The sequence below is a fragment of the Culex pipiens genome, chromosome 2, assembly GCF_016801865.2.
Source record: "Culex pipiens pallens isolate TS chromosome 2, TS_CPP_V2, whole genome shotgun sequence".
In the NCBI taxonomy this organism is placed as follows: domain Eukaryota; kingdom Metazoa; phylum Arthropoda; class Insecta; order Diptera; family Culicidae; genus Culex; species Culex pipiens.
The window spans coordinates 195,138,157-195,165,056 of NC_068938.1; the positions used below are offsets into that span (position 1 = coordinate 195,138,157).

General features: G+C 34.8%; 1 protein-coding gene and 1 pseudogene across 1 annotated transcript; one reads left to right on the forward strand and one right to left on the reverse strand.

Moving 5' to 3' along the window:
• Window positions 1–1,737: 1,737 nt before the first annotated feature.
• On the reverse strand, window positions 1,738–21,199 carry LOC120422663 (girdin-like). The gene is made up of 2 exons (XM_039586167.2): window positions 20,958–21,199; window positions 1,738–4,776 (listed from the first exon to the last, which is right to left on the reverse strand). The coding sequence occupies exons 1-2, from the start codon at window positions 20,990–20,992 to the stop codon at window positions 1,803–1,805; spliced, it is 3,009 nt and encodes a 1,002-aa protein (XP_039442101.1). The 5' UTR covers window positions 20,993–21,199; the 3' UTR covers window positions 1,738–1,802.
• Window positions 11,261–12,092, forward strand: LOC120422665 (angiopoietin-related protein 2-like; annotated as a pseudogene).
• Window positions 21,200–26,900: the final 5,701 nt, after the last annotated feature.

Below are 26,900 nucleotides of genomic sequence, written 5' to 3' on the forward strand. Positions count from 1 at the left end.
ATTGTAGCCCGCCCCCTCCCCCCTCTCCATCTAAATTGGTTGAAAAATCAGACGGCAAAAAAATTAGTTCAAGGAATTTCAAATTTTTAATGGAAATTTAAGTGCAATCTGCTGAAAAAAATATTAAAAATGCATTCCTCTGCTATTAGAATCATTTTGAGCATGTTCGGAAGATTTGTTATACTTTTTATTTTATATAAAATTAACAATTTTCATCGCAATTTTTTGAACGCTAATTGAAAAAAGCTTTATTTTAATATAATACACGGGCAATGTGTGAATTACTTCATTACATGTATGAAAAAAAAAACTTAAAACAAATGTCCAGGATTGGAACAGGCATGAGCAGAGTTTTGGAAATTTCCGATTCTTCCGCAAAGTTGTATGTATTGGTTAAAAAAATAGTTACCCTCTAAAAAAATAACTCATTTTTGATCTAACTTACCAACACTAATAGATGAATTCTTAAGATACTTAATTTTATATTTTCGAATTTTTTAACATGTTTTGAAGCACAAAAAAGAATGGACAACAGCTTGCCACCAAATTAATTTTTTTTGCATAAATATTGTTTAAAAAAATATTTCAGGCAAACTTGATTTTGCTATTTATTTTTTTTTTTTTTCAAAAAAATAGTGAGGTCGGTGATCGGTGCCCCGATTGACGAATTTCAAATATGTCAAAATTGAGACCAAAAATTGTCTTCTTGTTGGCATACAGAGCAAAAACTAACGTTGTAAAATGTTTGTTATAGAAAAATCTTAAAACTATCAAAAAACTGCGATATATTCCATGAAATTACCTAACTTTTGACCTATGGAAAAATAGATGTTGGAGGCTGTAGCAAAAAGATATTATGGTTTTAAAAATATTAATTTTTAACAGTAATTTGTGAAAGCTATGAGAAACAGTCCAACCAATCTCGGATGTTTATGTCACATTTTGAAGGGCTTTAAAAGACTTTTCAAATGCATCTAAGAGAGTTAAAATTGATGAAATATTATGAAAATGCGAGCAATTTTAAGATTCAAACTTCAATGCTCGTTTTACCCCACTTCCATAAGTCGTAGAGGGCTCATATTTGGCATGAGTTCATCTCATCTATAGACAAACAAACGCTGAAAATTTTATCCGAATTGGAGCACGACCTCTAAATGTTTCAAAATGCCAGAATAAAAAAAAATGTTCGTAATTTGATTTATTCAAAAAACAATATTTCATCAAAAATCATAGGCAACCTATCACCTATCGATCGAAAAATAATTCAATTTAGTTTAATGAATTATTCATTCCACTGATACAAATATTTACAAATTTCCGGTTTTCGCGGAGAATTGCTTCCAGCTAAATTTAGAAGATTTATATTTAAAATTAATCGAATTAAAAAACAAATTTATTTTTTATTTTCTTGATTTGTGAAAAAATCAAAATAACATTATGTCATAACAACGAATTCGCCTTTTCTGTTTGTAGCCTGCTTCCCCCTATTATGGTAGGCAAAACGAAAAACTTGTACTGGTTGCCTACATTTTGGCGCTATCAATTCAACGAATTCAAAAACTTATATTTCAGAATCTAGACGCTTGGATGCATAAGTTAAAATCATGCTCTTGAAATGTATGTCATGATGTAGTTGTATGACCCAAACACACACACACACACACACACAAGTATTTCAATTTCAAAACATGACTCATGACGATGTGATATTACAGAAATAAAAAAAAACGACCAACATTTTATTTAAATTAATTCTATATTTACCACCTAAAATTACTCTAACCAAACAGACTCATTCTCAGCTACGCCTTCTTCTCCGCCGTTTCCCCCGTTTGCGCAGCTTCCGTTCCAGCCTCGACGCTGACGCCCTTGGTCGAACTTTCCTCAACCGTCTTCGCTGCAGAATCCACCTCCTTGACGTTCATCTCCGGACTCGCCGCGGCGTTCATCGCCACCGAGTTCATCATCGCGTTCATCCCTCCGTCCATCATGCTCGCAGCAATCCCAGCAACCATGTTCGCCTTCAGGAACTCGTCCATGCGCTTGTGCAGCTGGGCAATCTCCTCCGCTGACTTTTCGTTGCTTTGCTTTAGTTTCGCTTCCAGTGCGGCGTTTTCCTTCCTAAGCTGGTCGACGAGCTTGTCGGTTAGGAGTGCGGCTTGGTTGTTGGACTGTGTTGCCGTTTTGGTCATCTGTTGTGCCGTTTGCATTTGGAGTTGCTGCATCGAGTTCCGCATGGCTTCGTTTTCGCGCTGGAGTTGCTTGACGGACTTTTCCAGGTTTTCGTTCCACCGCTTTAGGTCGAGGTTTTGATCTTGCAGGATGGCTAGCGACTTCTCGAGGCCTTCGTTCTCTTCGTGCAGTTGCTGGAATGCTACGGAGAAGTTCTCCGTCGTTACGTTCAGCAGCATGTGCAGGTTGTTTTGGGATTCTTTGTTTTCAGTTTGGAGTTGGAGGATGGTTTTGCCGAGTCCTTCGTTGGCGTTCTGTAGATCCATGTTGTCGGTTTGAAGTTTTTCCAGCGATTCCTGCAGGCTGTTCTGCAGACCTTCGCTTTCCATCTGCAGTTGCTGCATGATGGCCGAGAAGTGATCCGTTGTGATGTTCAGCAAGCTCTGCATGTTCGTCTTGGTGGCTTCGTTCTCCTCTTGCAGCTTGGCCAAATTCTTGACCAATTTGGCGTTTTCGTTGCGAACTTCCGTGGTTTCACTTCCGAGCATGGTCAGCGAAATCATCAAGTTGTCCGCCTTGTCAGTTGTCTCCTTTATCTGCGTCTTCATGAAGCCAGTTTCCTCAAACAGCTGCATGATGTCGGTTGAGACGTTTCCGGTAGCCGCACTCAGGTGGTTCTGCATCGACGTTCGGAGCTGCTCGTTCTCGTTTTGAATCTTCATCAGCGAGTTCTCCAATCCCCTCAGTTCCGCATTCTCCTTCTCCAGCTTCTCCAACGACCTCCGCACACTCTCCTGCGAATCTTCACTCTCCTTCCGTAGTTGCTGAACCATCGCCGAAAAGTTCACCCCGGCCTTGGTGAGCTGAGTGTGTACTTCCTTCTTCGTCGCTTCGTTCGATTCCTGAATCAGCTCCAGCGATTTTGCCAGCTTCTTGTCCTCCTTCCGCAGTTCCGCACTATCGTTCTGAAGTTTCGCTAGCGACGTCTGCCACAGATTCTGCAGACCGTCACTCTGCTCCCACAGTTCCGACAATTCCCCCGTCACGTTCGCCACCGTATCGTTGAGCTTCTCCTTTAACCATACATTCTCCGAGCGCAACACTTCCAGCGATTTCTCGAACCGTTTCTCGCCCTTCTGCAGATCAGCGGCACCTTTCTGCAGACTTTCCAGCATCTGCTCGAGCGCTTTGTCCTTCATCATGAAGGTTGCACTTTCCTGCTTCAGTTGCCGGATTTCCGCCGAGAAGTTTCCGTTGGTTACGTTCAGTCGCTTCTGGATGTCGGCCTTGATGGCTTGGTTGTCGCTTCGCAGAGCTAAGATTGCCTTCTCAAGCCGCTTGTCGTCCTTCTGGAGTTCAACCGTGTTTTTCTGCAGCAAATCTATCGATTTCTCGAAGCTTTTGTCTCGAACTTGCAGTACGGCGTTGTCCGTTCGCAGTTGCTGAACTTCTTTTGAGATGTCTTCGCTCGTCGTCTTGAGTGCGGTGCTCAGGTAGTCGTTCTTGCTTTTGAGAATCTCCAGTGCCTTGCCCAAGATGTCGTTTCTGCTTTGCAGGTTCTGAATCGAGATCACCGAGTTGTTCATCGACAGCTGCAAGATCCTTTGCTGGTTCTCCAGCAGCTTAACCTTTCCCATCGAGTCACTGACCTTTCCCTGCAGCTCAACCGAACCGATCTTCGAGCTTGTCATCATCTCCGAGTTCATGTGGTTCATCAGCTGGATCGTCACGAACGTGTCCTGCAGCCTGGTCTTGGTCACAAGATCGTCCAGCGCTTCGTCCGTTTCTTCGCACACCGTCTGGTCCTTGTTCAGAATCTTGACCTTCCTCACCTTCAGCTCTCGCTTGGCCAAATTGTACCACTCACAACTCAGAGGATTCTCGTACAGACTCACTTCAACCAGCGCTGGCAGCGCTCCCGGAAGGGACAGCACGGCGGCCAGCTGATTCCGCTGCAGGTAGACCACCCTCAGCGAGGGAGCATTCCACCGTTCAAAGTCGATCCCCGTCAACCTGTTCGATCCAGCGTTCAGCTTCTCCAAATTCGGGAAATCCGCAATCTGCAGCGCTGGCGCATGAATCTGGAAGATCTTGTTCCTCAACAAACTCAACTCCTTCAAGTTCTTCAACCCAGCCAAATCCGCCAAATTCACGTACTCGATCTTGTTCTCGTTCAACGACAGCTTCTCCAGCTTCTTCATCGAGTTCAAGTTCGGCGGCAGTGCCTTCAACTCGCCGTAAATCAACGTAAAGTGCTTCATCTCGTACTCGCCCCTCGGATCGATAATCACATCGCTCGTGCTGCAATTCCTGATGACCATCTTCCGAATCTGCGGCGTCACGTGCGCCACCGGAACGGTTCCGTTCTGGATCCAGAACGTCTTGACCGAGCGCAGCTGGAGCAGCATCTGCACGCTGAGCACGCTGATGCGCGGTGAGTTCAGGATCACCTCCTCGTGGTTGGGAAAGTTCAGCTTCGAAACGTCCTGCTCGTTCTCGATCTCCAGCCGGTAGATGCGCATCGCGCCATCTTTGCCCAGGACGGCCTTCGGGGTGCTCGGGGTGGCGGCACCATCGACGACGGCGATGAGGACCGCGAGCGAGCTGAAAATGGAAAAAAAAATCATTTTAGTAATTTAAAATAGTTTCGAGACATCCTTTTATGAAAAACTTAAATGAAGAAACATAAATTTCTAATCAACCGATTTTACCTAAATTTTCGAAGCCGGTCGAGTAACGGTAATCACTAGGGTTAGTGAAATTTCACGATTTCGCGGAAAGCGTGAAATCCGTGAAATTTGGCTTTTTCCGTGAAATCCCGTGAAATTTTATGTTTGTGTGAAATTGTAACCATTTTTCTCAAAATGATTTATCAAACTCAAATAAGAGTAAAATTAATCTTATTGAATGCTGTAGAATTAAGCGAGCGAATACCCTTGTTTAATTGCTAACATAGGGTTAGTGATTTTTGACGATTTCGTGGACGGCGTGGAATTTGTGAAATCCCGAACAGACGGTAATAACTAAATTCATGACATTTCAATAACAAATACTGTTTAAATAACAAAAAGTGTTATGGAATATTCTTGCAAAATCCATTTTTGCATAAGAGTTCATAACAAAATTGTTATTGGCCTGATATTGATTGAAAGCCAGAACAACTTGGGAATATCATTTTTTGGAAGAATACATCCAACTGTTATTGAGATGATCGGATTAGTTATTAAAATAATAAATAATAACGAAGATTTGTTCGAAGAATAATTTAATATGTTATTTGTCTGTTATTTCAATAACAATCCAATAACAAAAAAAAATCATAAAGGCGAATAACAAATCTTGTTAAAAATAACATAAAATGTTATTGGCCTAGTATTTTCAAATATCAAAAAATGTTATTCTCAAGTTATTACCGGCTCGGGTTTTCTCAAATAATTTTTTTCTTCAAAGTAGCGAAATAATAAATATTTCATCCATACAGACTATTTAAGTAAATTTTATTTATTTACAATTGAAAAGCTAGATATGAACCATTTGAAGAATTTTTCAGTTTTTTTAGAATATAAGTTTATATGTTTTATATGTTTTATTTGATTGGTGCGCTGACCACGCGGACGCGCTGTCTTGTTTTTGCATGTTCATTTTCATTTCTTTTGTGTCGCTGTTTGTGTGCATGGGGTGATTGGTTATTATAACTTATTGGACATCATAAGTGCAGTGCTTCAGGGGACGCGCAGTCCTGTTCTTTGCGCGATAATTTTCATCGTAAATGATCGTAAAAATTTATTCCAACTCGAATCGATCAATTTTATGAAGAGTAAAGCGTCATTTATTTACTATTTTTGAAATTTGCTCGCGTTATCTAAATTGTAAAAATATACTGATAAGTCCAGCCCATAGCACTACTGCTCGGCTGGCACGCGTTCGATAAAAATAAAACTTTTTAAATGATCAATTATCTATCCTTCCGCAGCCGGCTGCCTAAGATTTAAAATTTTCAACCGATAAACAAAATGCTCATGGTCACATCACTGCCACTCGTGAATCCTGACCTCATACCCATCTACTAACCCCCTCAAAACTCATGTGATACTTTGTCGGAGATGCAGTCGATTGGGCGGTCTCTATCACTCAAGTATCGGACTAACATTCCCATCCACTTCCCCGTGACCCTACCACTGGTCGTGGCCGGCGCCGGTATTGATCAGCATGATAGGGGCCTTTGAGAAGTTGCGAAGCGAGGAAAGATAGCTCCCACTTATCTTCCACGGCTCGTGGATGTAACTTCTGGAGGTCCTGGTCAATAACGGAGTAGCAACTGCGGGTGGGCACCTATGCTTATGCTTATTAGGGTGCCCAGAATATGGCACTTTTTTGCAAAACCTCGCTCCACAAGCTGAATATTGTTCCTTGACCTAATTTAGGACTCTGGGCCAAACATGAGCAAAATCGGTAATCATTTACCCATTGATACTCGGAGGTGAAGTTTGTATGGGAAAAATCGAAAAAATGTATGGAAAACCCAAGTTTCTTACGGTTTGGTCTGGACGGTGCGCTATTACCATCCAAATGTTCCCAAAAGTGAGATTCTTATTGAAAATTTAATGATCTACAACTTTGTAGAACATACCAAAGCTGTGAAACTCGATTCTGAAAAGTTATTAGCGATTTAAAAAAGTCATTTTTGTATGAAAAACATTTTTTTCACCAACTTTAGGCTCGGGTATCAATGGGTTAATCTCATCCAATTTCGCTCAAAATTTACACAGATGCTTAAAATAACCCAATAAACCGTTTTCCGCTTGTGGAGCAGGGGGTCATTTTTTCTGGGCACCCTAATGCTTATGCTTAATATAAGTTTATATGTTTTATTTTATAGGTATAGCTTCATAAGAAATTAAAGAATCAAGCTTTGTTTTATTCAAATTAAGATGAAGGGTATTTTTTATCGTTGAAATCAACTTTGAATAAAATTCAGATTTTTCTGAGTCCAGTTTTATTTAAACGATATTTGATTATTTGGGTGGATGATTCCCTTATTAGTTGAGCAATACTATTTTTTTATTTTCATTTTGAATAAAAATTAGATTTCATTACAAATATATCAATCTTGCTTAATTTTTAAAAATATAAATTTGGAATATGGTGACGAAAACCTTTAAAAATATTGTAATGTGCTCAATGTCGCAAAAAATACAAATTATTAAATCCATTTTGGCTAAACAAGATTGTTAAATCTTGCTTTGACATGAAATTCAATAAAATGAAGCAAATCAGCGAAAACTTTTTAGCTCTATTAGTCAAATATTTAAATAAAAAAGCAGTTCAATAAATGAGAATACGCATGCCCTACACTTTGGTTCCCACCCATAACCCAGGTGGAATCATTTTGGAAAATTAGGAGATTTTTTTTTGTGTCAGGTTCAAATGTATCGAAATTGTTTTTAGTTTATTTAAATAATATATAATGAAGCGTAAAAAGCAGTTTCTGTGATTCAAACATAAAATTTTCAGAGTTATTTTAACATTTTTTACGTTCCGTGAAATTTGCGTGAAATTTGGTGTTTTGAAATTGAGGTCTCCGTGAAATTTGCAATTTTCGAGCGTGAAAAATCACTAAGCCTAGTAATCACCCAATGTTCAACAAAATTTGCAATTTTTAGTCTGAAACCGTAATAAAATTATAGATTCAAAAAAAATGATTGGAAAATGATTTTTATGACCATACGAAAATTATAGGCTATTTTCGGAAATTTTGATATTTTGGTCAGACCTGAATGGGTTAACCACCCCAGTGATTGGTGCCTTCCTCCTAAAATCAATTGAAAAAGCTTTCTGTTTGACACAATTAGGTTTTACAGTGTGACGTCACGAGCGCACACTCACACACATTTTTACTTAGACACACGTGCAAAAAATGTAAACAGTGCAGCCAAGCTGTCAAATTTCTAACCTCCAAATCGAGTCGGCGTAAAACCTAATTGCGCATGAACACATGCAAACAAAATGCTATGAAAGCGTTACTTACGTTGCTGTCATAAAAATTTAGACTGAAAGCTTAGTGCTGCCACTTATGAGAAGTTTGAACATAATCATCTCAAAAAGCACTGCGGTGAAAGATCCGTCATCAGCCGGACCTTTTTCAATTTTCACCCTTTCTTGTATTCATCAAAATCGTGTTTAAAAAGACTTCATAAAACTTAATAATTTTTAATATGAACTTATGGTACCTCAATTATAGCCTTCCTTCAGTGAGGATGGCTAAAAAATACTTAAAATTGCCTATAAGTTGGAAACAGCCCGATGTACCAAAAATGTATTTTTTGCAATTCCGTCGTGAAACTACTTACTTTTATTGTCATTCTTGAACGACAACTTTTTTGTTCAAAAAATAACAGAATTGAATAGCAACACGTTTCCAAATCAATGCTGAAAAGTTCTACTTTTCAGCACTGAAATGGGTGCTGAAAAGTTGAACTTTTCAACACTTGTTTCGTACATTTTTTTTGATTCAAACGATTTATTGACAAAATACATGAAAATTTGACATAAAATTTCACTCAATGGGTGTTTTTCGGAATTGCAAAAAAATGTTGTATGGAACTCGTTGCAAAACTTGATTTTTTCAGCACTCTTCGTATTTATCCAATTCGGTGAACCTCGTTGGATAAATGTACGACTCGTGCTGAAAATATCCTCTTTTTGCAACTTTTTGCATAAACTACTATTTCGATTGTAAAATTAATTTCAGATTCAAACAATAATTTTGAAAATTTGTTTTACAATATTTAGATTTAAAATAACATTAAAACAAACTCAAAAATCATAACTTAGGTACAAAAAATAGAAGCTAAGGTATAACAAAGGTACAAAAAATAGAGGCGTGCTAAATTTTAGCTGAAAGACAAAGACAAAAAATAGGAAAATAGCAAAAAACCCTTATTCAAAGATTGTTATTATAAAATACAGCTCATACGCAAAAAATAGTGATTGGAGATTGTAAAACATACCTAAAACTACAAGATTCTAAATCCAAATATGATATAAGCAAAAAATAGAATTAAAATTTTTCAAAAAAAAAATTATGCTCAAAATGGGCTTCTAAAACAAAAAAAAATCATAAAATTCTTGAATGGAAGTTAGGACAAAAAAAGGTAGAAGTCATATTTTTTCATAGATTTAATAACAATTTAGTTCAAGCATAGATTATGTAAACTAAAACCTGAATACAAAATTGCCTGGTAAAATTTAAACACTAGCCACGGCAATTAATAAACTTAATTCTATAATAATTCATTCATTCCAGTTTATAATTTGTTTTGCTTTATTTTATAACATTGATATGATCGCTGCCCATCATTAAAAATGGCTATTATTCATTTTTTGTCAAAATAGAGAAATTTGCTTCAGATGGCAGAGGACGATCCAACGCAGATGCCGCTGTAAAAAATCAAACGGCTTATATCCTACTCACCTTGATGGAAAAGCCTTGACAAAGTTTTGGCGACGATCACAAAAACGCGATTTTCTTGGAATACTTGATCTTTCATAATAGCTGAATTTTGAATTCTTGTCAGATCAGTCATTTTTGTATTTTGTTGACACGATTTTATTTATTACATATTACACTCTGTTCTTGGTTTTTTTATAATTATTCATTTCGGTGCTTAATTATTAGCAAATAAGACAATTTTGAAAAAAGACATAAATTATGCAAATCATTGTAAAATTGTAAAAAGAATCAGAAAAAACGATATTGTTATTATACCCTACTTTTCCATGCACAAATGGTACGTAAATAAATATTTTAAAATCTTTATATCTTTTGAAGGAATATTCAAATCAATTTTTCTTTTTTTATTGTTTTTTCCACTTTTTAAAATATATCTTTTCTTTTTTTCTTTGGCAAAATTGTACGAATTGAGAAAAACAAGTATTAAAATACGATTGAAATTAACTATTTTTTTCAATTTAAAATTTTGTGTCTTTTAACATGAAAATTCCTTATTTATTTATATCACAATGTATATAATAGACTGTTTCCAACTTTGTATAATACTGTTACTCTTAAAAAAAATTGAAAAGGTACAAAACACACAAAATTTTAAAATGAAAATGTTAGATCTGAATCGGGACTATCACAGATTTGAAAAGTACATTAAATTTCCCTTGAAATGACGTGTCAAAAATTCCTTTACAGTTGAGTAAGAAAAAAATATGGAAGCCTAAAAAAGTTGTATTTTTTTTCGATGAAAAATACGTTTTTTCGAAATTTTGAGTACATCGAATCAGGCGTCCAATTTTACATAAAAATCCCTTTGACACCGAATTTCCAAATCAGCAAAATTTCATATTGCAAATTATTGGAAACACGTAATTTTATTAATGTTCAAAAATAAAAGGGGTCATACCGCTGCCCGGGCAGACGGTAATAACGAAATGCAAAAACAAATACTGTTAAAATAACAAGAAGTGTTTAAGAATATTCTTGAAAAATCCATTTTGGCATAAGAGTTTCATAACAGTTTACGTTATCATAACAAAATTTGTTACTGGTCTGATATTGGTTGAAAGCCAAAACAACTTCGGAATAACATTTTTGTTATGGAAGAATAACTCCAACTGTTATTGGGATGATCGGATTAGTTGTTAAAATAATATCAAAGATTTGTTTGAAGAATAACTAAAAGTGTTATTATTCTGTTATTACAGTAACAATCCAATAACAAAAATTTCATAATGGCGAATAACAAATCTTGTTATAAATAACATAAAATGTTATTGGCCTAGTATTTACAAATCTCAAAAAATGTTATTCCAAAGTTATTTCCGTCTGCTTGGGAATCAGATAAATCGAAGTTTTTAAAGTCTCACCCAAACAGCCCCCCATTTTATAATGGGGTGGCAAGATAACACGATCACGACAACAATTTAATAACGTCTTCTTAACACCTTCACTTCAGAACGACAAGCGCGACAACTAACAAGTATTTCTACATTGGTCAATCAATAACTTTGGCCAACCGTAGGTAATTTGGAACATAAGAAGCCAAACAATCGAGTTGGTCGCAGTTAGTTCATGATCACAATGCCTGTTACATCGTTGCTTAAAGCTATTCTAATCTTTGCCAGTTTTAAGTTTGCAAGGTTGAAGATATTTACATAATATTGAATGTTTTTTAACCAAGTTCTTTAAAACATCAGATCTAATCTACCCCAAACGTGCTCACTGACCACAAATCCTCACTCGGGAATTCAGCTGATCCACCCCCAACCAGGTTTCCGCGAACCATTCGAGGTGTTCTGTGACCAGGAGTACGAGGGTGGAGGTTGGATCGTCGTTCAGAATCGCTACGAAGGATCGGTTCACTTCTACCGCGGTTGGAACGATTACGAGCATGGTTTCGGGAACATCGAAGGAGAGTTTTGGTTAGGTTTGAGCAAGATTCACGAGTTGACCTACTCGAGACGGTACGAGCTGCACGTGGTTCTGGAGGATTGGGAGGGGATTCGTGCGGTGGCACGATACAGCGAATTTCGAGTGGCTGGACCAGAGCAACAGTATCTGCTGAGAAGTTTGGGAAATTTCACTGGAAGTGCTGGAGATTCTTTGAGTTATCATCTTGGCTGAAGTTCTCTTGATGCTGATAATGATGAGTGGGAGGGGTATTGCGCTGAGTCGTATTACGGTGCGTGGTGGTATAGATATTGCTTGCACAGGTATGTAAGTTTTAAAATTTGTTGGGTCAAAAACATACATTTTTTATATTGTAGCAATTTAAACGGAAGATACTTCCAAGGCAAAGACAACGCAGGAATACGATGGATTGCGTTTAGAGGAAGTAGCGAAGTGCTCAGAAAGGCCCGTATGATGATTCGTTCAATAAACTAGAACTCATTGAACTAATTTTTTAACACCACTCTAATAAATATTTATCATCTGCCCGGGCAGACGGTAATAACAAAATTCATGTCATTTCAATAACAAATTTTGGTAAAATAACAGAAACTGTTATTGAATATTCTTGTAAATAATTTTCGGAAGAAAAAATAATAACAGTTTCTGTTATTTTAACAAAAAATGTTATTGGGATGGTATTCAATTGGAAAAGTGGAATAAGATAATAATAACAGTTTAAGTTATGTTTTTCCATTCAATTCCATAATAACAAGAACCATTATTGATATGATATTCCATTGCAAATGTGAAATAAGATGATAATAACAGTTTAAGTTATGTTTCTTCATTTAATTGCATAATAACAAGAACTGTTGGTTTGATATTCCATTGGAAATGAGGAATAAGACGATAATAACAGTTTAAGTTATGTTTTTCATATTTCCGAGCTGGAATATGAATTTGTTATTTGTAACATAATAATTACTGAATCTGTTTAATGAAAAAAAAGGGAAGTATCAGATTGAATTTTACATTAAAATCATATTTTACAATATTTTAGAATTAGGTATTTGGAGATCCCATTTTCCATCCATTAGGTGCTTTGGACATGATTTGCCCATGATTATCAAATATTCTGCGCAAAAAACGTCCGTGCATGTTAGTTAAACCCTAAACACTGAAAACCCGTTGGTTTGACACCACTTGTTGTTAAAAGAAAGGGGTAACTTTTTAGTCTGACACCTCTTTACATAAGCTTAAACTTACTGCCAAACATTTGGTTTGACAGTAACTGTGAGTTCCGTGTTAAAAAGTGACAGTTCGTCACTGTTAACCAACGCTGTGAAAACTAAAAAGTGTCAAACGAAAAAGTGACCAGCCACCGAGGGTACTCTTAGTTTTGAGGCAAGATAGTGGAAAAAACGAACGAGTTTGAACACAAATAAAATTAAGGTGAAATCGGATAAACATATATTTGGGCTTCTTCTACATAATCATCATTAAAATCATCAATCATTTGCAGTGCGATTGTATTGGTAAGACCTTCACACACAAACCATCATAATACATGTTTGGTTTGATAATAAATGTCAACATTTCCCAAAAGATGAATTCATCCAGCAGTGTTCTTTCGAAAATACAATTAAACAGTTTAAGGTAAAATTGGCTCAGATCAGTTTCTGAATCTGATTTATTTCATTTTTTTTTGTATATGAATCGAATCTAGATTATTCAAGATGATTTCTAGTACATTTTTTTGAATATTTTATTTTTACTAATAACCGTATAACTTTGGGACTAAGTAGAGTGTATCAGATCGGATTGTATTTAAAACTTCTTTTTGAAAGCGAAACCTATCAGCTTTAGATGATCCCCGACGTGGACTGTCTCGATCGTGCTGATGTCATGCTGCCGACCTGACCGTGTTCCGTTGAGCCATAGCGAGAACAGCACCTTCACACAATTGTGCTGAACAACATTTCTGCGGGATCCCGACCAGGACCAGAACAGGAATGGGAATCTCCTCGTTCTTGTTTGTTCGAGAATTTCCGCGCACGAGATCCTTGGCTTTGTCCTTCTTGGATACCGTTTCAACGAAAAACTTGACGACTACCTGTGAATGGGGGTTGGAAATTAACATTTTATTAGCGAAAGTTTTGACTGGATTGACGGAACATTTGACGCTCACCTACCCCCTACTCCAGCAGCACACCGACAGATTTTGGTCGTTTTGACCCGAGCAATCATGCCCGCTGCAGGTGTCACATCTAGAAATGTTGTGCATGGTGGACAAAAGCAGGATGGTGGCCGGTTTTTCTTGCGACAGTTCCATGCAGAACGTTTCCGGCAAGCTCAGGCACCTTGATTCTAATGAATCGTAACTGCTGGAGGAGGAGGACGAGGAGCAGGAAATGAAATTCTGTTGCTAGAACTGGTTACGGTTTGGGTGCTAGGATTTGTTCTGTGGCGGCCGGCGGCTGCTTTCTCCGCTCATTGTGCAGCATCATCTTCAGGTTTTAGTCCAGATCTTTCGTGTCGTCGGGTTCAGCGAGTAATCCGTGCGCCGACGGGAAAATTTTCAAGTGGTTGTTCTCTGCAGACTCCTTAGGGATGTTTTGCGTCTGGATTTCGTACGCATGGATCATGGACAAACCTTCGGCGGAACTCTGGATATCGTGTGTGGTCGGAGTGTCTTGGAGGAGGTCAACATCGCGCTGCTTATGCCTAACGGGATGAGCGGCAGCGACGTAATCATCACCGGAAGCGCACCGTGATCCGGCGCTAGCTAACTTGTCCGATCTGCCTGTAGAATCGTCGTCAGGCCACGAAAAACTTCAGCACTAGGATAGAAAAACTTCAGCAGTAAGAAAAATATCCGCAAATTTCGTTTGATTTCGCAACTCGCGGTTTGATTGACTGAAAAGTTTTGTTTTGTTTTGATCGCTTTTTCCTGAAAAGATGACAGATGGAATGTTCACCCTTACCAAAAATCATGATTTTTTGAGTTCCAAAACCCACTTTTCATACGAATTTTTCAGTTCAACCCATATAACCATTTTTATGGTTGTAGTACCTGAACTCAAAAAATCGTATGAAAAGTGGGATTTGGAACTCAAAAAATCATGATTTTTGGTAAGGGTGTTGCGAGCGACAGCAGCAGTTGCAGTGATGCCAAGCCGAGGGTGAACTAAATTACGCCAGATAGGATTATTCTAAAATTCTAGCAAAACATTGTAAATGGACCAAAGTCAAAAAAGTAAACATACAGCTTTTTTGTTGCAAATGATGCTAAGAACCTTTAACTAACGCTACACAATGAAAAAAGGATAAAAAATATCACTTATGTGTGAAAAAAAATAGATTTTTTTTAAAGGTTTTGGGTAATTTTTTGAGTAAATTTTATTTTGTACTGATATTGATTTTAGTGTGTCGGGATCTAGGTCGGGATTGTTTACATCAAGCCGGTTGGTGCAGATTATAGATTGTCAAGAGAAACAGATTGGCCAATGTTTGACAGATCCAAACGCGCTGGACGCCAACCGCTCTTTTAATTCCCACAATGTAACTGAAAATCGCACTTTGCGGTTTAATTTTTGCACCCATTGCAATTTTTTGATTCTTAATAATTAACAATACTAATACTAATTGATAATTGAGTTGATAATCGAGATTGCAATCAACATAGAAAACTTTTTAGTTTAATTTTTGCATTACGGTGTTCGTGAACGGCTCCTCCTGCTTGGAAGAGCTGTCAAATTAAATTTTGCATCGTTTTGTTGTGGTCTTGTTCGTTGCGACTCGCGAATGTCGGGGTCTATTTTTCGGCTTGTTTACGGTATTTTTAAGTGTTTTGCGATTAATAAAGTAGGTGCAAGTGTCCACAGGATTGTAGGAAGTAAACAAACAGGGGGCGGTAAGAAGATTGCAATTCATTAATGTGGTTTGTTGTTCATCGTGTGTGTGATTGTTTGCAGATTGCCCGAAGATGAGACTGGCAGCAAAATTGTGATCAAAATTGCCACAGACGGAAGCGCAGGACACCTGCCCCGGTGCCCCAACAGAAGTTTTTCGCCCTGTGGAAGATAGACTTCGTCATTCGGCAGTCCACCACTGGATTATGAAAGGTTTCGCCGAGCTGAACCTGCCGAGGACTTGCCACACAGCTTTCAGGTGATCATCTTCCCGGAAGAGGGCTTCGAGTGTTAAAGGTAAGTTCCGGTAGATTTGTGTTTTAATCTAGCAAAACAATGCAAAAGCGCCATCGTGGGTTTTTAAACATGGTAGAGGATGTTTATATCTGGCATGAAAGGTTTGTTTACAAACCCACAACGGCCGTTTTCCATTATTTTGCTAGAAAAATATTAAATTTCTTTTTGTCGTGGGTGCTTTGCGGGGGTTTAATTAAAATTCTCTTGACAACATTTGCAATAAAGAAAGCTTCTTAGAAGCATTTTGACAGCGAGAGAAATTTTGGAAATTCTCAATTTACAGGTAAATGATTAACTAAACTCGAGATGTTTAATGGTAGAGGAGGAGGACGAATGTTGTTTGTTTATTTGTACATGTAGCCTGATATCAAATATTATGGCAAAATAGTTCCAGCTGTCAAAATGCTTTAACATTATTAAATTTAAAAAATGTTGCTCCTTTAGTTTCATTTTGATCAAAAATCTTTCGAAGTTCAGTACAATTGGATGGCAATGTGAACAAATTTCCTATAAACAATATTTATCTTTTTATGAATTAATAATTTTTAAAACGTTTCGTTTGTTTACTTGTTTTAAGTTACCGATCGTTTTTTTTTTTTTTTCAAAAGGACGCAGCAGTAATTTGTAATCAAAGCCGATTCGATCTGTTTACGTGAACCAAAAAAAACGGATTTTTTAGCTTCAAGTCCTACAACTGCTCTGAACGCAAAAGATTAAAAGTTTCTTGAGTCTTTTTGAAAACAACCCAGAGAATTTAAATAATTTCTCAAAATTTTAATTGTTAAATTGTTTTATAAGAATCATGATTTTTCTTTTTTTTCTTTTTCAGACTAGTGATCATCGAAACAAAATGCATCATATTTAGTCAGTTTTATTTGTGGCGATAAATATCACCGGCTCGACTAGTATCAGATAAGTGCTTTGGTTTTTCCACGATAGAATAAGACACTTTGTGATAATTATCTATATTTTCAGAAAGGAGTAGCCAGAGAGAAGGCATAATCAGCCAAACATGTAAAGCCGACTAAAGTGACCTGAATCCGGAGTTTGGTAATTTCTTATCAAATGTCTGGTGAGTCAGTCTTGTTACAACTTTCAAAGAATATAATACAGTAAGATTTCTGTAATTTAACTGCTAAAAAAAACTGTTCAGGGTGATAAAATAATAACACTTTTTGTTATGCAATCAATCCATATAAATAACAGTTTTTGTTATTTGGGTGCTCCCCATCCATCGCTCAGAATAACTAACCTTGTTATTCTATTGTTCTGGATTTTATGTTATTAGTATGTTATTGAAATAACAGAGCAATAACAATTTGAGTTATTTTTCGAACAAATCTTTGTTATGGAAATTTGTTATTTTAACAACTAATCCGATCATCCCAATAACGGATTTTGATCTTCTCACAATATCAAAAACTGACCTTCCCAAGTTATTTCCGTCTGCTCGGGTGGACTGTAGAAACATCATAAATGTTATGACTCCATCAACGGAAAAGGTTACGATTTTGATGCCCCAACTCGTCTTCCTTTTCGATTCTTGAACTTTCATCGATCAAAAAAACGTCTGCCCGATTATTCCGCCATCCATTCACATTTAAATGTAGCCCAATTTTTCTGGTCTTTCCATCGAAGCCATAAAACATGATTCACCTTTCGATAAATCAAGATCTTGCGTCAAAATAAAGAACCGGATTCCGATATTAACAGAAACTAAAAAAAAAATCCACTCCCAGCCCACCCCAGTCCCGGGATCCAGCAAAGTGGGTCAAGCTCCATTGAATCTAACCGTTATCATTCAAATATCGTGGGCTGGTTCCACCACCCGAGCCCGAAGAAGACAGCGCATGATCTGACTTAATTTCACCACACACTCTCTGATCAGTCTGTTGTTGCTGTCTGCCTGGCTGTTCTAGTATTGACCACCTCCGTCCACCGGCCATTAGCCATCGGTCGTCATTATCTTCTCCCCCTCCCCCCAATTTCTCCTTTTTTTTGTCCATTAGATTTAGTACAAGAGGAGAGGTACCGGCAAAAATAGACACACGCGTGCAAAATTCCGGGCACGAACCGCACACACAAACGCACGCAGACGCTTTCGGGGGGGAACGTTTGAAAAGGGGTGAACAAATTTGATTTTTTATTTATTTTATAAATCGCTTCAAAAACAACAAATCAAAAAGTTATTATTATGATTTTTGCAAATTGTATCTTTTATTTTATTTTTGTACTCTACATATTTTAAAGGAGGTATGAACTATGAGGTCCTATGTGTTTAAACAAATCTCTATAATTCCTTTAACATTATACCGAACTGCATTAAAAATATTATTTTTTTATTATGTATATGTAGTACAAAAAAATACAAAAAATGCAGACTTTAGTACAGACTATGGCCGATACAAATATTTTTCAAAGTTCTCAGGCCGTGGTCGAGGGGGGGGGGCAAAAAAAAATTAAGCAACAAGCCAAAGTCTAAACATTTGAATGTAAAATGTGTTTTAAAATAAATTTTACACTAGTTCACTGCCCATGATCGCATAAATGTCCTATATGCATTTTCATCACTTTTGAGTTATTGATGCAGTTTGGTTCAAAACCGTGTGCTTTTTCAAAAGAGCCTATAACATCCAGTACTTTGTTGTAGAAATCAGGAGGAAATTCTGTTTTTTCGTGAAAACTTAACACGTAGCCTTATGTGTGGGACAAACTTCAAATTATTTTTTCTCAGCTTGCTGTTTTTGCATATCGGACATTTATGCGAACATGGGCAGTTCAGTTGTTTTGCAATTGTTAGTTTTCAAAAAATGTAAGATTTGAGCGAAAAAAAACTTTTTTGTCAAACTAAACATCGATTTTTTTCTAAAATTCAAAAAATGTTTACATCAACCCAAACATGCTAAAAAAGATTCTAAACGTAGGGGAATGCATTTTTAATTGATTTCAGCTGATTGCACTTACAATTCAAATGAAGTTGAAAAAAGTACAAAAACTTTAAATAAAATTTGTACCAGCCTTATGTTTCGAATCCTTTTTTCGATTCTTTTTTTTTTAGAGATTCCGAGTTTGCTATAAAATTTTCAAAGTCTGTTAATAAAGAATGAGCCACAATAACAAAAAAAAAACATTATTTTAATTCACTTTGGAAGAAACTTAAATTATTTTTAACATGGCATATAGAATTTGTTTAAAAAAAAACTGATAAACACAAAACTAAAAATTACGGAACAATTTACGAAAATAAAAAAACATACTCGTTTATTGTTTTTGAAGCGATTCGTTGAAAAAATATATTAGTTCTGAATTTTGAAAGCTTTCCTAATTGAAATAAAACTGCTCTTTATGAATTTTCTCTTCAAAAGATATTTCTTACTTTTTTTTATTCCGTATTTCTTTATCTCAAACCTCAATTAATTTCTTCAGAGATAAAACAAAAAATGCAATAATCATTTTGTTTATTATTGTTTGCTTTTTATGAAGAATCACTAAATTATGACAATTTGAAAATTTAATTTATGAAAAATATTCAAAAATAATTGATAAATATATGTGAAACATTTATGAACCATCTTTTTTTCAAATATTGTAAAATAATTAGAAATCTTCTATTTTTTCTAATTCTATCAGGATTGCTATTTGGGAGAATGCAAAAACTATAAACAAAATAATTGAGAACTGATTAAGCTTCTAAGCATGCAAATACTCTTGGATTCAGAAGTTTAGTTTAAAACAAATTTGGATATAAGCGATTTTATCAAGAACTCCTATTTAAATTCTGAAAGAATGTAAAATCGCAAAAAATAAAAGAAATTTAAAGAGCTTTTCACATCTTTTATAATTTCAAAGAATTTGAATAAATTTAAGTCAAAATACGTAAAATTCTTGTAAGCACCGTAAACTGTGGTGAGATAATTTGCTAGAATCGAGTTTTTTTTTTGCAAAATGAAACATACGATCTGAAAATTTGGTTCAAAGTTTTAAGTTTTTGAAACAAAACTCAAAAATATCCTCAGATTTTCATGCATATTTCTCAAGCTTTGAACTTTTTAGTTACTTAACCTCAAATTTATTGAACGGTTACAAGCTTAGTTGAACAAACCTGTTAAGGTAGAAATATTTAAGAAGCATAGCGACTGTCAAAATCACTCAAGTTTTTTTTATACATCAAATTTTCAACAAAACTGTAATTGAAGCACTATTGAAAAAAACTTTATTGAAAAAAATTACATAGACATTACATAAAATTAACTTCTACCGTCGATTTCTTCAAACAATTCACATTATTCTCAAATATAAAACCATTTATAGTTACTGGAACCTGATAGACAAAGTTTGGAAATCGTTTGATTTGAAAATAATGTAAGATTGAAATGCATCCGAACAAAATATTAGGGGAGCTAAAAAACTTTTCATCAATTCAGTTTTGACCGTATTACGACTTTAAATGGGAACTTAAACTTTGATGTTTCTGATCTTTTCCAAAACAAATTCTCAGAAATCATAAAATCAAGCCTAACATTCCAGAACTGTTGAAAGAAATATTTTCTTTCTTTTTCAAATGTTATGCAAACAAATACGAAATTTAAAAAAAATATATTGATTTGCGGAAAGTTTCACAAAAAAATCGAACAAAACAGAGATATCGTTAATTGAAAAATTATGCATATTATGTAAAAATCAATTGACCGATTGAGAATGAAATAAAAAGTCATAGTTTGAATTATTTTTTTTTTGACTTTAAGGATGTGAAAATGGGAAAAATTTAACTTTTATCAAAAATTTCAATCGACGAATAGCTAAAGTTTTTAGCCAGTCATTGCAATATACAATATTGCAAAATGGATTTTTTTTTTTCAATTGAGAAAAGCACAAACTAAATAATAATAACAACAGAAGATTTTTTTTGTTTTAAATCATTCTGAATCCAAACAAAAACTATAATAAATAATAATAATCTACTTTTCGGACTCACAACATAAAAAACTTGATAATAAACAATTTACCAGAATACATTCTTTTTTCCACAGTTTTTTTTTATGAATTTACTTAGCACATTATCACAATACACGCAAATCACTTTTAAGTTGGCACAATCACCCTTCACACCCTTTTCAAAAATCCCGCCAGCGCCTCTCTCTCGTACACCTGGCATTAGATCGATCGGCAAAACTTACAGCAAGCAAATGAGGCTCTTCGCGGTGTTATCCATTCTTTCTTTCCTTCTCTCTCTCCTTGCAGCTCTTCCTCTCAGCCAGCGAGAAGCAGGTTCGTTTCTTGTTAATCGACCAGCTCCTCCTCACACACTCGCGCACGCTCCCGGCCGATCGCGGTCCAAATTCTTCGTTCTGCTTGTTTTATTTTTTATTATTTTTTTTCTCCTCCTTCCAGACTGGTGTATTTTCTCCCGCAAGTTAACAAAATAAAAAAAATGGAAAGAGTATGTATATTCTCAGCACCCGACGAAGTGCACAAACGAACTGAGCATCCGAAACGAAAGCGCAATCGCTTTTATAACGTTTTCAATTGAGACCCTTGAGATAACTGTGTTTTTTAAAGTTGGACGAATTTATATTAGCTGGTTGGGACGGGGGGGAAAAGATTTAAAATTGTGTGTTTTTTTAAATTATGCGTAATTATAGCGATAGGTGTCTAGATACAAATGGTTTGTATTAAAAAAAACTATTTATAAAAAAAAACTTCGTAATTTTGTTTTTAAAACACGAAAAGAGGATTTGAATAAACTTACATAAAGAAAAGTAATATTTCAAAATAATTAATAAAAATAAAAGTGCCAACATTACTGGAAGGTGAATGTGCTCAAGTTCATACCCACTTTGCATATTCGATGTTTGGTTTTTGTGCTAGGAGCCTCCAAAATGTAGGGGAGATTGGGGTAATCTCTAAGAACGAAAGCATAATTTTCGTTTCACATTGCAACTATGTTGCAATTCATTAATTGCATAGACGAATAAATTCGGACATATAATTTCTCTGTGTTTTCCTAGAAAATGGAAAAAAAAACAATCTGGAAAAATCACAAGAATTCTTGTGAAACTGGGGAAAAGTTTTAGTGATGTTAAAAAAACGATACTCAAACCCCTTTTTAGGTTGGTGTCTTACTCACAGACATTTATTCCCAAAATACCAACATCAACCCTTTTAAAGTTTTATCAATTCTACTTCACTTCCCATTCCATAAATCAGGTCTCATTGGACAAGTCTTTCTTTATGTTTTTTCATTCTTTCGAATATGAGCATAAAAAAGTTGCTGAAAAAAGCCTCAAACATATTTGAAAGAGTTTTATATATTTTTCCTAATTGTTTTTTTTTTTGCCTCTGTTTTTCTAAACTATTTATTTTAAGGTTTTCTCATTAATTTAAACATTAGCAACTCTTAATATTCTTATGATAATTTACTTCTACAGCTTTATTTTAAAAAAAATTGTTTGTTGATTTGTTTTAACCTTTTTTTTTATTAAATTTATTATTGTTTCAGTATTTTTACCTGTGAGTTTTTGCATTCTTGTAATTCAAAGCACTTCTTAAAATGAATGAATAAAGAAGATGTAATTTCTCGCAAATTTTCATTTTTATTAAATTTCTTCAAAATAATTTATGATAAAATGTCTGATTTTGAAACAAATTTTGAACAATTATTCATTCTTTCAAAATAATCAATTCTTTTTTGCTGATCATGAAATAAAACATTTATCACCCAGAATAGGTGCGATTCGAGCGTTATAGTACAACAAACTGAGACGTAATGCAAAATTTTATGAAGAAAAAACATGTTAAACCCTTTTTAAAATTCAATCTTTTACCCATTTGACCTTATATCTTCCGACCAATTGTTATTGTCTTTTTAGTGTTGTTAATATTTTTTCGTATATTTATTCAATTTGCATCATTACTGTTGCCAAATATGCGTTTTCTAAGTTGACCCAAAAAATACCTGTTTCAACAAAAAATATTTGATTGAAAATTCATTTGTATGATTGAATTATCTTAATAAAGGGAGCGTTCATTTATTACGTAATGTAGATGGTGGGGAGGGGAGGAGAGTATGAAAGTTTTGTTACGATAGGTTCTTGCGTTACGTAATAAAAAGACGTCCCCAAGCCCTAATCGGGGTTTGATCGAAGAAATCTGACAAAATTGTCAAAAGTGTTAGTTTTTTATTTTAAAATTGCTAAATGTAAAAAATTATTCCATTTAAAATTGGATATCGTGCCGAATGTTGTTTTTTAAATGTTTCAAAAGTATTAATAGTAATAATGAATTAAGACAAGAATTATTCAGAACTACATAAATTACTTAAAACCTTAAGATTCAATGGAAGAAGATTGAACTTTGTAATATGAGAATTTTTGTTTTAACAAATTTAAATTAATGAATTTTATGCACAATGCTCGCATGTTTGATATTTTTTTCTCCATAAACATAATTTGACTAGGCTTTTTCGGTGTAAAGCCTGGTTTGATATGATAAATTTATGAAATCAATTAAATAATAACACTTTTTTTACTCGATTCAAATGTAAGAATGTTAAAATTTGTTTCTTCAGTTTTTTTCACTCGTTACTGATCTTTGTAAAAAGGCAGCTTTAAGTCAACAGAGCAGTTTGAACAATTTTCAAAAATCAAATTCTCAAGCGAATAATACTTTTCTTTTTTAGTACAAGTTAAATCCTTTTGGACATGGTGGCCACCTCGGAACAAAAAAAAATAGGAAACCGGGAAAAAGTCAAGAATTTAACTGAAAATGTGGAATACTTTTAGTTAGGACAAGTTTCTTTAAAATTCAACAAACTTCTCTTAAATGAAATCAATATATGGGTTTTCCTCCATATGAACGTTATACTAATAAATAATTCGGGAAAACCAGCAAGAGGCTTGATTTTCCATAAAATATAAATATCAATAGTTAAATCAAATTTAGAAAAAAAAACACAAAACCATTCAACTTTTCTTAGACTTCGTCACATTAGAAAAAAAAACGTTGTGTATGATAATTAACAACTAGAGCGTCAAATTTCCCGTCTCGGGAAAAAAAATTCCCGGGAAATGAACAAACTCAACATGATTTCGTTCAATTAAATGTATTGTTTGGTTTATATATAATTAATCAGATCATCAGAAATTATGATACCAGAATTATTTCTGATAATATTAATTTTTGAAGCAACTGGGAATAGATCTTGCTTAATGAGTACTAAATTATTACAATTAGGTAAGCTTTTAACAGATTGATGTTATTTCATCAAAACAATATTAACTCCTTACCTCTAAATTAACATTGAGTTTTTATTACGTTTTTGTGTACCATGATCAAATGAGATGAAAATCGAATTTGTGCAAAAAGAATTAATTCAATTGGTTGAATACCAAGTACTAAAGAAATTACAATTTGAAGTAACAGAATTATGGAGCACTGGTGCAACTACAGGTGTTAAAGGGTTAAATGTGAAAAAAGAAGACTTTTTGTGGAATGAGGTTAATTTATCGAATCATTCAAATCATGTTGCATAATAATACAAAAAAAAATTGAAAAATTACTTTCTATTGTTTGTTCCTAAAAAATGCAAAAATATATTCAAAGCTTGTTTCAAATATTTGAAAACATTAGGTTGTTTGGAGTAAAACCAACACTAAAAAGCTTTATCATTTGTCCAAGAGCTGAAACCAGTATTTGTCATGAAAAACATAATTTCTGCATTTTTTTTCTCATTTCAATAAACTGGTCACAGAGGCAGGTTTAAAATTTCTCATCAAAAAATACCAAAATACATTTTCTTGTAGTTGAATGATTTTTTACACGCAGTCAAGCTGTTAATTGATCTTCACACTTATTTAAACCATGCATAATATTGATAAAAACCATGATCATAACAATTTTCAATAAATTTAAAATTTCCCGGGAATTCCTGGGATTTCCCGGGAAATTGGACGCTCTATTAACAACCGCATGAATCCACCCTATTTTGTTATACTATTTATTTTAGTATTATTTTATAAATAGTTTTGTGCAATCATATTATTTTTATAATGAAAAAATGGTGGAATTTATAGAAATACTCCAAGTTTAAGATATGTTGAAATAGTTGTTTAGGAATTTATCAATCCTGTCAAAACTTGTTGGTCAAATGGATTCCAATGTAAAAAAAAACACAGCAGTAATGTTGACTTACGTATCAAATTTCAAATATTTCCAATATTTTAAATCACAAGGTTATTTTTTCCAGAGTTGGTTTAACTTGAGTATGACTTCTACTGGTAAAATTGTCAATTCTCGATTAAATTTTCAAAAGGTCCTATCTGCATAGGAAACCCATGAGGGATAGGTTGTTTTGAAAATTTAATCTAGAATTTACAAATAACAATCACTTTTAAGGTGGATAAAAACATGAACACAAAAATGCAGTTTTCGTTGAATTTAAATTTAATTCATTAACTGATAAATTAAGCAAAAAACAATGCTTGATTTTTTGAAAATTATGATTGGTTAAAAAAATCACATCATATGATTGATATATCACATCACCTTTTTTTCTCTAGAAGTTCCATCAATACTCACAGTTTTGCTGGAGATACAAAACCAATCAGGAGGGCCTCGTGGCGCGGTGGTTAGCGGCTTCGGCTGCCAAACTTTGAAGGTCTGTACCGAGCTCCATATATACCAAAAGATGCGCAAGGATCTGGCCTACACGCCAATGATGTTGAAAATAAACGCTTCAGTAGCCAAAATGCCTCAAAAAGAAACATTAATGAAAAAATCTTTTTTTACGGGTTAAATCCCATTTAAAATTCAAATGCAAAGCGCCAGCTCTTGTTACGTCCAATCAAGCTCCTATTTTGGATTTGGGCTTAGTATGCCCACCGGAACAAACCAAAATGAGCAGAAACTTGCAACAGAGACCACAAATGACCAGGGGGTCGTTAAAGTGGATTGCTTTGCTTTGCTTACTAAATCAATCAGAAAATTTTGTATGTCCAGGGAACCAAATTGTGAACCTTATCGTGGAATTGACAGAGTCACATTTAAAAAAAAAACATAAGGTATTTGTTCAGCAAGCTACTTTAATAAAACAACGCTCATTTGTTTAGCTTGGGCTGGATCCAAATTCATGGCATCAACAATAAAACTGCAATCAATTTTTGAAAGTTCAAAGATTTGTATCCATTTATATTCAAATAACTATTTACAAATTTATCTTTGAGAAAAATTTAATATTTCTAACAAACTTAATCTGATTTAAACAGCATAAGCTAAATCCAACAGCAAAAAATCACCACTCTGAATACCAATCTCCACTATACAAAAGCATGAAGTGAAACATCAAAATAGGTTAACACCCTAGATGTTGATTTTCAGAAATTTGCATTGAAGTGGACGTGCCCATCAAAAGGTACAAGAAAATCGTAAAATAATACTGTGCTGCGATGAAGCTTTTGCTCTGGTCGACCGTTTTGGCTAAATTTCACACTTCAAAACAATTATTTGCTGTTAGACAAATTGAATGCAAATTAAAAATATGTGTAAAGCTACTTGAAAAATACACATAATTCTTTTAAATTTATTAACTAATTGCAACTTGTTAATTTAAAATAACTTAACTAATGAAATTATAACCCGATTTCTAAATAAAATCACAAAATCCAAAAAAAAGGTCCCATCTCTCCACTACACGAGCCCCCTTCCGCTTCAACCGCCGAAGAATCAGAATGCCCGAACCGGTGGAACTGGTTTCATTTTCGATCGGGCACCGATAACCAGCGCAGCATCCACCAACCAACAGGTCAACAGAAGCCGAAGATGCTTGCGCTCTTTCTCTCTCTTTCTTTGGTTCTCCGAATGGAACTCTATGGGAATTTCCACGGAGCATCGTCGTCGTTGGCGTCGGTCGTCTCTCCGGATGCTGCGAGAGATAGTGAGAATTTATTTTTAAATATTGAAAAGCATAGCAAAGAAGAGCAAAACTGGAAATAGCAGGTTGGGTTTCAGGTGGCTGATTAAGGAGGGGTAAAATATTAAATAACTTTGCGGTTTTGTGATAATTTTAAGCTTATTAGATACGCATCATTCTTGATTGTTATTCGTAAATGATGAAATAATCAAGA

Coding starts and splice junctions, on each gene's coding strand:
- LOC120422663 (XM_039586167.2), bottom strand. CDS start 20,992: ATGGATAACACCGCGAAGAGCCTCATTTGCTTGCT. Junction 4,777..20,957: donor AAGAGCCTCATTTGCTTGCT/GTAAGTTTTGCC, acceptor TTCCATTTTCAG/CTCGCTCGCGGTCCTCATCG.